This window comes from Mercenaria mercenaria, chromosome 1 (genome assembly GCF_021730395.1).
Source record: "Mercenaria mercenaria strain notata chromosome 1, MADL_Memer_1, whole genome shotgun sequence".
Lineage (NCBI taxonomy): Eukaryota > Metazoa > Mollusca > Bivalvia > Venerida > Veneridae > Mercenaria > Mercenaria mercenaria.
In genome coordinates, this window is record NC_069361.1 from 44,552,285 (window position 1) to 44,568,002 (window position 15,718).

A 15,718-nucleotide genomic window follows, 5' to 3' on the forward strand; every position below is an offset into this window, starting at 1 on the left:
ACATTTTGGACTTTGTTGTGTTGGATTCTCAGATTTCTGATGTCTTTTTGATGTTGCGAGGTTTAAGACATTTGTAGCTTTGTAGCATGTCGAATGTATTTTTATTTTCAGATTTCAATTATTATGGTTGTTGCAAAAGTGTTTGATATTGGAGATGCAGAAGCGCTAAAAGCGATGAGGACATTGAGGGCTTTTCGGCCTCTTAGGGCTGTGTCAAGATGGGAGGGAATGAGGGTGAGGATTGAATTACTTTTATAAGTAATCTAGACGAGTATTTCGTTGATTTACAATATATGCTTATATTAGGCACCGTTTGTTAAACAATGTTTCTGCGATATATATATCTTATATAAGTAATGAAAGCATGGATAACCGCTAGAATTACATCTCGAACACAAGACATGTGAAAATAAAGAATTTCTGCTATACCATTTCAGTAGATTACAAAATGTACTTAGAGTCATACTTTTGAAAAATCTGTTATAATTATTAAGTATTTGCTCTTCGAATATGTGAGAAAAAATATTGCTCCAAAACAATTATTTACTTTTGGTCTACAAAATGACCAAAGGATCTCTACGGCCGAATAATTTGGGTCGGTAATTCAAATCATTAAACTCTTACCACTTTGAATTCGGAACCCTGCTTTAGACAAATCTTTCTTTTAAAGAAGTCAGCCAGTCAGCCGGCGCAACGAATGTCGTTTCTTCGACACAAGAACACGTCCATGCCACTCCTAATGACATGAGGCCATCTGGTGTCTCCCAGATGCGTATGTGTAGTCATGACATACAATCCAACAGTCCAACTCCTTTAAGTATCTGATATAAAATATTAAATATGTAAACGATTACTGTTGTTTTATAAAATATGTGATATAAGTAAGTGATTAATGTTATTTTATAATATATGTGATATAAGTAAGTGATTAATGTTATTTTGTTCTTTTTACAGGTGGTTGTGAATGCATTGATAAAAGCTATACCATCAATTTTCAATGTGCTACTTGTGTGCATAGTGTTTTGGCTCATCTTCTGCATTGTCGGTGTCCAGTTCTTTTCTGGAAAATTTTTCAAATGTGAAGATGAATTTGGAAATAGACTAAATGCTACTATAGTTCCAAATCAGACAGAATGTATAGCTCAAAATTACACGTGGGTAAATTCGAAAATCAACTTCGACAATGTGGTAAATGCCTATTTGGCTCTATTCCAAGTGGTAAGTCATTAGTTGGTTTATGGATTAATCAATTAAGTTACGTTTATATCAGTTTAAGACTCTTAAAGAAATATTATATGACAATGTTTATTCACGTTAAAGCATCTTACTAATTTTGTTTTCAACAATGCAATGGATTTTAAGCCTTTGTATTGTTGTTGTTGTTTTTTTGTAATGATCACGTAAATTCACAGTTAAGACATACTGTTTTTCTTTTGATATATTGCTACCAAATGCAAACACAATTTTAGTTTTTATATTTTGCTAAAACCAGTGTAAACCAAATATACTCACCTTTCTGTTACATACTATTATTGTTGCCTAACAACTAATTACCAGCTCATTGACAGTATTGAGTTGTGAAATATTATTTAGAATGCTAACCGACTGATTGAAGGCCACAGAAGTGTATTTTCTAAGTCAATTGTCGTGTCAGATAATGGAACTTGTTTCTAATCATAGACATGCAGAAGCGATTGTCTAACTGTCATGATTTAACGGAGAAAGTAGTTTCTAAGGGCGAACTTTTGGAATGTCTTTATGGCAGTCGTCAAATTTACGAACTCTCCGAATACGATTTCGGCTTCCTGCGTTTTTTACGGAAATCCCTGAACGCGCTGAGCTAAATTTACAACCATAGAATCGGAATCCGAAGAATCCCGAGTCGCCTAACTAGAATGCCTAATCAAACAGAAATTGATATGTATCATTTCGGGTCCATTACCTTAAGGTTCTTTCTTCGGTGTTTTGTTCATTTTTACGTCACTGTGTAACTGTCGAAGGTTACATGTATAAACGGATAAAACTAATTCTAAATACGCTGATTTTGAAAACAATCTTTACGAAAGCTTGTATTATTCGCCGTCTGGATGTAATAAAACGCTTGTTTAATAGCATGTCGTCAATAGCCAAAGCAACTGGCCCTCGGTCATGTATATTATTATGTCATATGTTGTCATTAGAGGTGAATATCGGTAATTGGTATATCAAAATCGGGCTGACGTCAACATTCTGTGGTCTTCTGTATCATTCAAACGAATTCACAATTTCAGTTTGAACGATTTGTTTTTTACTGATGCTTTGTTAACATTGATATATAATTTCGGTGCACAGTATATCGCAGCGGTTACAGTATTAATGCACGTGGCAATGGATGAACGAAAAGGGAAAATTTCATGTTTTGATGGAGTAGATATGTATATTAAAATTCTCGAAAATTGTGTAGGAAGTGTTAACTTATTTTGACGGATATTTTGGTAATATCAAGTTGTTCATGTACTGTGTACTGCCAGTCATGATTTTGTATAAAGAATTACAGACTAATGAATTAAAAAAATCATGAAATTTTCCTAATGAATGGACCCATTAAGTAAACACTGATAGGGTTCTGATCCTTGTATGGGGTTCTGTCTTACTTTGCTTGTTTACTTTGGACTTCTTTTTGTTTTGTAAATGCATGTGCTCTTACTATTTCCTGACACAAATAATATAGTTCAGTGGCATTGTGTTCTAGATTGCTGTTTTTGCACAGACCAAAATTTATCCATGAGTAGCTAATTTTGTAAACTGTTAAATTATTTAATTTCTTGTTTTTGCAAAGCAACTAATTCAAGCGGATGGATTTGATGAGATATAAGGGTCTTTATTTGACCGTAGGGATTTAATTCCTGGTTTGATGAAACAAAGAAATCCTCGAAAATTAATAACCCACGAATGATAACGATTTTACTATGTGATTACTGACAAACTGGTTATTTCTCGAATCATTACCGAATCTGCTAATATGTTGCTTGCTTGCACTCTGTGCTTCCAAAGGATCTGTTTCACAGATTTTATTGACCTACAATCTTCCAACATGGGAGGCGCACTGCTTATGCATTTTTAAATAATCTGTGATAACTTTGGAGCCAATAAATCAAACGTTATCGTTGTGAATCTTAGTACAATGATAAAATTTATCATGGACCCGTTCTTTATTTTGAGGTTTCCTGGTCAAAGGTCATGGTCAATGTCATATGATGTGATCAGACTGACGTTTTTGTCTTCTGACCTCTGTTTGCCGTTTACTTTCAAAATGCTTTGACATATGACTATGAAATTGAAAGCGTAAAAAGCATAAGTGTCATGCTTTTTCTGCGATATTTAAACATTTCTTGGACTTGAGTTTAATTTTTGCCGTGGGGACATATTTTTTGTCATCCGCCTTCATTGTTTCTACCTTTGTTGTTTTGTTCAGAAAAAATCGCCCTTTACAGAAGTGTTCAAACAGAAGAATATCATACTAAATCTATATCTGTTTTTAAAACAGCATGATTTTCCAATATTTTACGATGTGGGATAACATAAGTTTTTGTAATTGCTTCATTCTTGACAAAGGTTTTGAAAAAAAGAGGGTTAACAATGCTTCAACACAAACATCCATCGGTAAGTGCTTACTTGAACAAAAATTCCAGAAAAAATCATTTGATTGCATGTTTTGTGTTTGTGATAAAGAAAACTAACGACTACTAATGACACGGTCATGTACAAAATAGCATGCGATAAAATGGATTAGATTCTTCATGTTCAGTGAGTACATATATGTGAAACATGTATGAAATGTTCATATTGAGACTGAAACCTTCTACTACATGCTTAAGATAGTTTGGTCTTTTTGTAGAAGTCTATTTGGTAGTCATTATAGTTCAGTTTGTAATAAACGTAGCCGATATGGTAGTAAATATTGTACAAATTGCTTATACGGTAGTAAATATCGTACAAATTGCTTATACGGTAGTAAATATTGTACAAATTGTCAATATGGTAGTAAATATTGTCAACTTGCCATCGTGGTAGTCAGTATTTTTGAAGTGCCTATGTGGTAGTACATATTGTACTGATTATCCATGTGGTAGTAAATGTTGAACAGATAGCTAATATGGTAGTAAATATATTTCAAATTTCTAATATTGTAGTAAATATTGTAAAACTGACCATGTGGTAGTAAATATTGTACATATTGTACATATGATAGTAAATATTGTCACAATTGTCGATGCAAGTAGTAAATAATTTTGGCATTGTAATATATAATGTCAAAATTGCCTGTATGATTGTTAATATTGTCAAAATTATCAATATGATAGTACCTTTTGTGATTATGGTAGTATATATTGTCGATTGATAGTAGACAGTGTGTTTCTCTCTATCTTGTCGCTTTCTCTACATTCTTGCTACCTATGCTGTACTTTCAGGCCACATACAAGGGTTGGATTGGCATCATAAAGGACTCGGTCGACAGTCCGAGCGAAGTATGTATACGTTTATGCGTAATAATACAGTTGGTTGGGTAAATTGTAACTGACCTTAGGGAAGGAAACTGAATTTGTGATATTGTGAATCATTTGCTCGAATTCGGGCAAATTCAAAGAATGTCACAATTTCAGTTTCAACACAAACAGTTACGTAAGGGCGTGGTGGCGAAAACGGCATCCTGCGTTTATGTTTATATAACTTCCCTGTTTCAACACATTGAATAAATGCATTTCAGGCTACTTATAAAGGTTGGATAGGTATTATCAAAGATGCTGTTGATAGTCCGTTGAAGGTAAGTTCGGTATACAGTGCAACCCCAAATGTATTTGTATAGAAGTTTTCATGAAACATTTGTATATGTAGTGTTACATCTTTCATATATATATATATATATATTGACTTCTTGCTATATATTGTGTATACTGTTATGAAAATGAAACCAAAATCACAGTGCAGAGGCTAAAATTGCACACACTGTTGAATAGATCTTTATATGTTTCCAAAGACTCATCTGGATTCGCCTACAGTGATCATTTACTGCCAGAGAAAAGAATGAAAAATGATTTCATATCATTTTAAACGTTTGACATTACGTTAAGCTAGTTGTGTTGTTTCTCAAGAATTTCGACTTGATATTTTCACCTTTAATAATTTCATTCAGCAAAGAACAATGTGCATAAATCTGGAAGAAAAGTAGTTCCAAAGATAGCCAAAGTCCATTTTTCATTAGAATATTCTATCTTTAGATATTCGCTTTCGGCACAATCACAATAAAGTGCGCACATATCCTAAAAATATGTCTTTTTATGAAGTAGTAGGAAATGAAAATTATTTATAATTTTTTTACTGTATAATATCTTATGCATCAGGGCACGTAGTTGGAATAGCACAAATGTATCCACAAAGTATCGAAATGTTGACTTGTTGACACCTACTACTACAAGGGGCTATGTCATACACACTAACAAAGGCACTGGGGTATTTTATTCATTTATTTCATAACAAATCATGGTAAAATTGATACTGGATTTCGTATGTATGAGCATAAATGAGATGAAATAAAAACAGGTATCAAACAAAAGACGTGTTTAAAATAAATATTGAGCACATTTCATGTACCTGTACTTTACAGACCAAACTAAAACAAGCAAATTTGATGAACTGGTATCCCCCGCCGAAAAGGTTTGTGGTGAAGAATGGCAAAAATATATTTAGCAAAAATTTACTAAGAAGCAAAAAATTTCATTGGTCAAAATCACTTTAACAGAAAACGAATATTTTAAGTGTACACAATGAATATATTGTACATTGATCCCGACTAATGAAATTATTTTGGATGGAGTATGTTTACTGTAAAAAGCTTAGCTTTTAGGATTAAATGGAGTTTTTTGAAATGTGAGCTTGAAGTGTAGCTAGAAAGAAATATTATATTCGAGTAGTTTGGCACCAAGTTTCGCTGTTAAACATGTACATTTGAACTTAAAAGAACAGATGTCCTTAAGAGAGCACAGTCAATTAAGAAATCTTGAACATGAGTGGGGGCGGAGTGGGTGTAGTTACCATTTCACATGTTGATAAATATTCTTTTCTTTTGTGGGGGGTGGGGGGCGGTGACCGGGTGAGGGTACAAAACTTCACATGTTGATTATAAATACTGATGGAAAATAAAATAAAAAATGAAAAAAAAATGTTAGGAGAGGGCCGGGGAGGGATGCATGATCGGGGTGGTGGGATGACTGGGTGGAGGAGCGAGACGGAATAAGAGTACAACTTTGCATGTTGATAAATATTCATGGAGGGTTTGAAAAAAATTTAAAAAGGAATGAAAAAAATATTTTTGAGGAGGGGGAGTGGGAGGGTGTGTGATCAGGGTGATCGGGTATGGGTACACATTTTCACATGATGATAAATGTTCATGAGAAAATATAAAAGAAGTTTAATGAAATTCTTCCAATTTGTTAGTTTGTTATGTACAAGTATGTGGATTTTTAAACAATTAAAGGGCAATAACTCTGGAGTTGCTAGAGAGATCCTGACGAAATTATGTGTGCACTACCACATTATGGTGATCTAAGTCCATTTTAAGTTTCATAGTTCTAGGTCAAATATGTCACAAGTTGTGAAGCAGAAATTGCCATATTTATAGTACCCTATATAGTTAACATTAGAAACTTCTAAGGGCCGTAACTCTAGTATTATTTAGACAACTCACTGAAACTTGACGGGCCGCATTTCCCTATAGTGATAAATCTGTAAATGAAGTTATATTTAAATATTTCCAACCACTTCCTAGATATGACTTCGGACGAACGGACTGTCAGAAGGATGGACAAAGCCAAAACTATATCCCTCCGACTTCGTCGGGGGATAATAATGTTACAATAACGTAAATTGTTTAAACATCATGTTTGAATGAAATTTATATGAACAATATGTTCATGTGTACATTTATAGGTCTCATACTTTACTGTTATACCTTATGTTACAATATGGTGCAAGTCCATGGCTGCCTATTTAAATAACTTTAATAATTGCCAGTTGCCATTCTGACGTATATTTCACAAAGTTACAGGTTGATTCTAACAGTATTTCTGGCAATAACATCTTTACGATTTGGTGTACAACTTATTTATTGTTTTTCTTAGTTATATATGTATATAGATCTTCAAAACCATTGAAATTCCTCAACGTCGGTTTGTGTGCTACAAAATAACACACTGCAAATTTTCATAAAGATTACATGTCAGCTGATAGATATTACCCATGTAAACGTCTTCATGGAGAGAAGGTTTTGTATACGCATCACACAATATGCCTTAAGTGCTGTATTTTTTATGCCCCCAAAGGGAGGCATATAGTTTTTGAACCGTCTGTCGGTCTGTCCGCAATTTTCGTGTCCGGTCCATATCTTTGTCATCCATGGATGGATTTTCAAATAACTTGGCATGAATGTGTACCACAGTAAGACGACGTGTCGCGCGCAAGACCCAGGTCCGTAGCTCAAAGGTCAAGGTCACACTTAGACGTTAAAGGTCATTTTTCATGATAGTGCATTCGTGTCCGGTCCATATCGTTGTCATCAATGGATGGATTTTCAAATAACTTGGCATGAATGTGTATCTCAGTAAGACGACGTGTCACGCGCAAGACCCAGGTCCGTAGCTCAAAGGTTAAGGTCACACTTAGACGTTAAAGGTCATTTTTCATGATAGTGCATTCGTGTCCGGTCCATATCTTTGTCATCCATGGATGGATTTTCAAATAACTTGGCATGAATATGTACCACAGTAAGACGACGTGTCACGCGCAAGACCCAGGTCCGTAGCTCAAAGGTCAAGGTCACACTTAGACGTTAAAGGTCATATTTCATGATAGTGCATTGATGGGCGTGTCCGGTCCATATCTTTGTCATTCATGCATGGATTTTAAAATTATTGGGCATGAATGTGTACCACAGTAAGACGACGTGTCGCGCGCAAGACCCAGGTCCGTAGGTCAAAGGTCCTAAACTCTAACATCGGCCATAACTATTCATTCAAAGTGCCATCGGGGGCATGTGTCACCCTATGGAGACAGCTCTTGTTTTATTCTGTTACTTCCAAGGTTTTTCCATAACCTGGTATTCCCGTGACAGTAACTGAATAACAAAAGACCAAAATTAGCATTGTTTTGACCAAGATTTACAATACCGGCGTCTTTGAATTTTAAGCATTTATAAAAAAAAGGCCCTGCATAACACAATATTTGGCCATTTTAGAGGTATAATGCCTGAATGTTGACCGATTCACTCAACGTTTTTTTTTGTGTTGGTTAAGGAATTGCAGCGAGCTGTAATCAATCACCACAAAAGAAACCTGACTTCATACTGTTCATCAGGAATACCATATAACATGCTCAGACTACAATGTGCGCACTGCATTGTGATCTTGCCGTTTAGACATAGAAAATCCCCAATACTAAATGTATAAATTAGTTGTGATTGTAAAAGCTACATTCATAATTCAATATTGTGAAGTACCAGTCTCTTCCAAATTCTTTAGTAATACATATTTATACTACGTTTAGCTATACATGTATTAAGTGTGTACTTTTTTAAACCTACAAAAAGTACATGTTGTAAAAGCTAGAATTTTGAGTCCACTGTTAGCTTCGAAAGAAGCCGTCGATTTATTTCTAAAAATTTTAAAGTACAAAGAAATGCCTATACTTAATTGGCCAATCAAAGAGTCTTGATACCATTTTTAAATACCCTATTAGTGTCTTCGTTCCTTTATAATGACGTAGATTTTTGTGATATATCTGTAGCTTTTGTCATGTTTCAACCAGTGCATCATGGTTGATTTGAATGTCTGTAACATGTTTTGTCTTTAATTCTTTTATGATTTAATAGATGTGGTTTTTATTTTTATTATTTGAGAGCAAAATAATTCTTTCCTGAGCTTCAGATTAGTTCTTTGTATGATTTTGGAATTATGAACACTCAGTTTCATTTCTACTTTCCAAAGAATTTTTAGAATGAAATTTACAAAAACGCATAAGCAAAATCAGTTTTAATTATTGCAACCTTAAAGCAAAGTTAAGACATATATGGGTATACCGGTACGTACAATTTGAAAAATATGAGCTTCATTAGCTCGGTTCATATTAGCTGATGATGTTGGATAATCGGGTAATGTCAGAATATTTTTTTCAAATGTGAATAAATTTCTCTGCTCTTTTCTCACTTATTTTATTCATATATTTATATGTTTAGAATGATTTTCTTACAACTTTCATTATTTATAATTGCTTTTTTGTACAGCTGTGATTGAAACATTATTTTGCTTTCTTATGAACATTATTATACATTTTAGTCAATATATTTTTATACCATTTGTTCTGTAAAATAATCATTTTCATTATTTAAACACCATTCGTTACAATGGAATTTATTTTCATAATAAAAGCATGTACATGTATATCGTTTGTTCAACCTAAAGAGGCGACATGAGTTTTTTGTTTTGAATCATTTAATTCTGAAATGTCGAGCGCTGTTCACGGACATAACTGTTTTATACACATTTTTGTAACACTAGACTGATTAAAAGCACTACCTGTTTAATTATTTCGCAATCAATAATTTCGTTAATGTTACTGAGTTATGTTTTGTTCTTTTTCAGTTTAGTGCGTTTAAAGAATACGTGTCAATGGAGTCAGTATATATGTTTGTTCTTTCAGGAAGGCATGCAGTCTCAAGGATATTATACACTTGATTGATTTAAATATGTTTCTGCATTATGAACATGTTCTATAATTCTTTACCTTTTGGATTTTTCAGAAAGGCCAGCAACCGATTGACGAACAAAGCCAACTATATTATCTCTATTTTGTTTTATTCATTATCTTCGGATCATTCTTCACACTCAACCTCTTCATCGGTGTCATCATCGATAACTTTAACAAACAGAAGAAGAAGGTAAGTTCCTTGTTACTCAGGTTAAGTCTATGAATAGATAACATTGTTAAAAACTCGGGGAGGGAATGAAGTTATAATATACTGCTTTAATGTTTAAACGTTTACATTAATACTAAATGTCTGATCTCGTATCAAGAAATTTAGAACTTCAACATGAAGACATTCAAATGACTTACAAATACAACTGCTTTGACCATAAAAACTTTTATTGAAATCACATGCCACGTACTTTCTTTTAAAAACAAAGACAAATATCCAATACAAATAGCAGCTTTCTGAGTCCATCCACTTTTAAAACGAAAGCGGCAGTGTAAGTACAATAGTTGTTGTTTTTATAAAGGATACTTACATCAAAATACATATACATGATAAAGAATACAAAACAAAAATAAAGAACAGTTCGGGAAACAGACAAAAACACTTTAATGGTAGAATTATAAAGTACAGGCAATCATATGTGCATTTACAAAATAATTTTGTAGATGAGTAGCAACAAAAGAAATATTATTAGAGTCCCAGTGAAACTATCTCTTCAGCCACAACCAACGATGGAAGGGAAGAGTCTAACTGTTAATGGAATGGACATCAAACTTGCGGGATATAACCTGTTATGATTTTACTGAATTCTCCTTATGACCAGGATTCTTTGAAAATAAAATATCCATAAAAGTCAAGTTACGAAGGACCGTTCCGCAGAGGTGTCTTTAGAATACAAACAAATGAGCCGCGCCATGAGAAAACCAACATGATAGTGGCTTTGCGACCAGCATGGATCTAGACCAGCCTGCGCATCCGCGCAGTCTGGTCAGGATCCATGCTGTTCGCTCACGGTTTCTCTTATTGCTATAGGCTTTCAAAGCAAACAGCATTGATCCTGACCAAACTGCGCGGATGCACAAGCTGGTCTAGATCCATGCTGGTCGCAAACGCATTATGTTGGTTTTCACAATGCGCGGCTCGTATATGAACGAGAAAAGTGAATAAATGAATTTACTGAAAGGAATATATCCATAAAAATGTAAATTCTTGTCAATGATATAATTAACAAAAATAGTATGATGAGGCGTTTTATGATTTTACACTAAAATGAGCATATCAGTCAAGGTGGTTTAAATGTTATGACATTCGAAAATGCTCGTATGATTACGGGTTATTGTATGCTTTTTCGACAACCTTTAGCCATAAGAGAAAATTTCATTTTTCATAGAAAAAAAACAACAAAACAAACAACAAAAAAAACGAAGTTCCATCCGAAGCAAAAGTAATCGAAAAGTAATTGCCGATTTGCTATTACAGGTCAACTACCTTCATTCTGTATCAATAGAATGAATGAAATATCACCCAGTGGATGTCAAAACAATATGTTGGTCTGTACAAGTCAGCAAGGAATACACTGAATGTCATATACATTTTTACCAATTCATACGTTGTAATAATACTATCCACCAAATAGAATAGAACATTTTATCAAAATTAATCAAAATAACAGCTTCTTCAAGATTCAAGATGAAAGACCAATTAGTGAATTACGTTTGAAAAAAAATACCTTCAGCTTTCAAATAAAAGAAAAAAAAAGAGGAACGTAAAAAAGGAGTCAAGTCGCAATTGTGCAATTGCTATATATGTTGTAGGCAATTGCCGAATAAACTGCACACTTACTGGATATTGCACAATTTGTTATGCCCCCGGCATCTACTGATGAGGGAGGCATATAGTGATTGCCCTGTCCGTTCGTCCGTCCGTCCGTACGAGGTTAACCAAATGGGACCGTTTCGTCTAGCATCAATACCCCTAACTAGATTGACTTGATACTAATGCAGATGTAACCTGTGACTATTCCTCATCTTCAGACATCACCTGACCTCAGTTTGACCTTGACCTTGAACTTGACCTCGTTTTGGACTTAGGTTGCTTTGTATCGACAAGGATGCCACCGGGGGCATCAAGCGTTTATTGAACGCAGCTCCTTGTTTTATGTTCTGTAATTATTTCATTATCAGTTCAAACAAGCTTAAAGATTCAGACGATATTTGACAAATAGTATCAAACTAAAGAAGAAAGAAGAAGAAATATAAAAACATGGGATGTATTGTTAGATGCTGTAATACCATCAGACTATGTGTGGAGAATACTCGAAATAATGAAATTTAACTCTTGATTCTGGATAAATTATAGACCTAACAAATACCTAATAAAAGATCGGGATCTTACTAACTGATTACTTACATTTCTTAGCAGACAAAAGTAAACAAAGACTAAATATTTGTAATTCACTTGAAAAAGCATAAACAATATAACGATATTTAACTGTTTTGAACAAGTATGCATAACCTTATTTTCCGACATAATATTTTTTTCGATAATTATCATAATTTGTTGTGATTAGTTACAGGTTTGGACAGATGTTTCCAGAATTCGAACGCTGTGGATTATTCTGAGTCCGTTTTAAATACTTAAAAATATTAAAACTCTTATTAATGAAGAAAAGTGTTACAATGTTTATGGGGGCCTCCGTGGCCGAGTGGTTAAGGTCGCTGGCTTCAAATCACTTGCCCCTCATCGATGTGGGTTCGAGCCTCACTCGGGGCGTTGAATTCTTCATGCGAGGAAGCCATCCAGCTGGCTTACGGAAGGTCGGTGGTTCTACCCAGGTGCCCGCTCGTGATGAAATAATGCACGGAGGGGCACCTGGGGTCTTTCTCCACCATTAAAGCTGGAAAGCCGCCATATGACGTATCATGTGTCGGTGCGACGTTAAATCAAACAAAACAAACAATATTTATGGTAGGCTTATTCAAAGCTATTATAGGATAGTTTTAATGTCATTGAATGTGTACGGTAGTGTATTGAATTTGTGGTGTAAGAAACCAATGTTTTTGACCTGATATAGCAATTGAATGTAGGTTTTATGGTTTTAATTAGTAATGAGGAAGATATAACAGTAAAAATTCTCGATTTTAAACTGATGGTATGTCCTTCGCAATGCAATGCCGACCAGTGGCACTTTAAAATTTATTCTACAATACATTCACTATATGCACGGTATAAACGAGGAAAGGTTTTTCGTTTTAGAAGAAAATGAGGTATACTTTTTCAATACACTTTTTTTCAGTATTACCTTAATAATAACAAGTAGGTTTAAAAATACTATTATAAGACTTAACAAATAAACTACTGGAAATTCATTCAAGTTTTAGGAAACAGCAGCAGCAAAGACAAAATCCGATCATGGTGCAAGAATCATAACACTAATATTTGATTGTTTCATTCATTCTTGATTTATCAGGCAGGTGGTTCATTGGAAATGTTCATGACAGAAGATCAGAAAAAGTATTACAAGGCGATGAAGAGAATGCAGGCCAGAAGTCCAATAAAGGCCATTCCACGTCCTAACGTCAGTCTAAGCCGCGACTATCTGTTTTGTCTTACTAAATCCTGGCATATCTATTGTGGATGGCGCTTTTCTAATGGTTGTCGTCTTTGTATATTGTCGGTCATTTTTGATTCCTTTTAAATTTTGCAAGTTTCAGTATATAATATAACATTTTCTTTTTCTGAAATATACACCTCCATTTACGTTATAATCTTTAATGAGCACTACAGTAGATTCATAAACTAAAAGAATGATTTACATAACATCTCGTTTGATACATATATCACAAGTTATCTTAAAATCGGTACATTTTTAGCAAAATAAACATGGTCTACTCAAAATAAAATAAATAGTTGAACGAATGTTTATAGAAATAAGTACAATAACAAAGGGAAACAAAAATGTACCTGCTGTGTCTTTCATGTATTATGCCGATACTGTAATCTAGTCCGCAACTAATAGCAACTAATGTGTGAGCTGATAATTGGGGCTTGGGGTCATATTAGTATAATTACAGTATGTGTGAGTTGATAATTGGGACATGGGGTGATATTGGTATAATTACAGTATTGTCAGGCTTTTCCTAGTGTTTTACAAGGCGTGTGAGTTTTCCTGGTACTTGTATTGAAAGCCATGTAAATATATGTGTTTGTTCCTTTGGTATAGCTCATGTCTTCTTGTTATGCTATTATGTTTATCATACTTTCCAGTGCAGTAGACAGTAGAAGTGCTTTCAGATTATCTGACTACTATTGCTGTGTCAGCTTAATAGGAATGCTATTAATTGAAGTCATGGGCAATCCAAAAACAGAATTTTATGGCTCAAACAAGTCAAGTAGGCATACTTGTCTTTTCTAAATAGTTATTCTATGATTTTGGACGTGTTGTAAAGAACATTTTTAGTGTTCCGCGATTTCTGTAACATAAAAATAAAGTAGAGACTGAAATGTTTAATATTTGGTATTTAAAAAGTAATTGACCATTTCTTTAAAACCTGTATAAAAGAGCATTGTTAAAACAAAATGTTAGTTTGAGTCATAAACACTACTATATCTGTTGTTGCGTGTATGTCCTGTGTTTTGCATTGCAGAGAGTTTGTGTTCTTTCAACGAGCTTTTATTTGTAGGTGGTGGAGCTGTCCAAGTCATTCATGCCAGTGATCAGCTTTCGTATCATAATGTTAGTGAAGATCATTTACTTTGTCCTGGAATGTACACGCTTATATATCTTACTACTTCAGGCCGGTTCTCTAGAAATGTTCATGACAGAAGATCAGAAAAAATACTACAATGCCATGAAGCGGATGCAGTCAAAAAGTCCCCAGAAAGCTATACCTAGACCAACTGTTAGTTTGCCCCTTCAGACCACATCATTCTTTTTTCTTTCAATAATTCTTCCTGCAATAAAATGAAAATATGAATAATTGAACCGCGCCAACATAATGATATTTCGGTAAATAAAATTGATATGTCATGAAGTAAAAAGGAAATTTATTCGTTTTACACATAAAACGAAACTAACATTCAGCCTTCAGAACTGAACATTACTTCTGTTTTTCGGTCAATGAACTGTTTATTTCACTCAGAAAAAAATGTAGATAAATATGATATTCTACTGATGATAAGTAAAACATGTTTTTGAAACCGATGTACATTTAGGCGGTTAAAATTATGACTGTTATTCTAAAACGGAGTAATAAACGCTTTTTTATAGAATTTACAACTTAACGTTGTAAGTATATTATAAAATTTAAAAATATTGTTTTAATCGCATTGAACAAAAACTAAATTTATGTAAGAAGATAGTATTCCAAAGACATTCATTTAATATTCTGCCTTGGTGACTTTTTTTTTAGAATACGCCTATACAAGATTCTGTCTGGTTGAGCTTTATGCTCTTAATACAATTATATGCAGGAAGAATTATAAAGACCTGTACCGATGTTCTAATACTGCACAAATGTTCCGAATATGTTTTCTTGATAAAGTAGCAGGATAGATCTGTGTACAATAGTTTAGTTTACATTAAATATTTCTTTTTAAATATATATTTATATCCTTGTAGTTTGTTTTAGCTAGAACTTAGTTCTATTTCCCTCAATTTTACATATAAGGTATTTTCATTGTAAAAGATATATTTCGTTTTAACGACACATGTAAAATATTTCAAAAATTCCGTATTTAAGTTCATTACCTCATAGAAACCTATAAAAAGGTAAACGGTCCAAAGATTCCCATTTCACAAGCTACTATTAAGAAATGTATTTGGAATTGTGCATTAAAAAACATCCGTTATAGGAATAAAACACACTTGTTCGAAAGCCTATCTCCGTGCCCAGTAAAAATTCAAGTCCGAGTGATACCTGATGGGATGCACCC

At 33.8% G+C, this 15,718-nt stretch overlaps 1 protein-coding gene across 12 annotated transcripts in view; it reads left to right on the forward strand.

The window, feature by feature from the left end:
• Positions 1–15,718, forward strand: part of LOC123540363 (sodium channel protein para-like) — a 196,690-nt gene that overhangs the window by 168,625 nt on the left and 12,347 nt on the right. For 8 of the 12 annotated variants that reach the window (XM_053546008.1, XM_053546020.1, XM_053546026.1 and 5 more), the window contains 5 exons: positions 112–234; positions 955–1,218; positions 4,452–4,508; positions 9,830–9,967; positions 13,254–13,361. In XM_053546008.1, coding sequence (XP_053401983.1) covers positions 112–234; positions 955–1,218; positions 4,452–4,508; positions 9,830–9,967; positions 13,254–13,361 — 690 coding nt within the window. Of the gene's footprint in view, positions 1–111; positions 235–954; positions 1,219–4,451; positions 4,509–4,747; positions 4,805–9,829; positions 9,968–13,253; positions 13,362–14,580; positions 14,686–15,718 lie in introns of all 12 variants that reach the window. The other 4 variants (XM_053546021.1, XM_053546039.1, XM_053546042.1 and 1 more) reach the window with 3 other exon arrangements.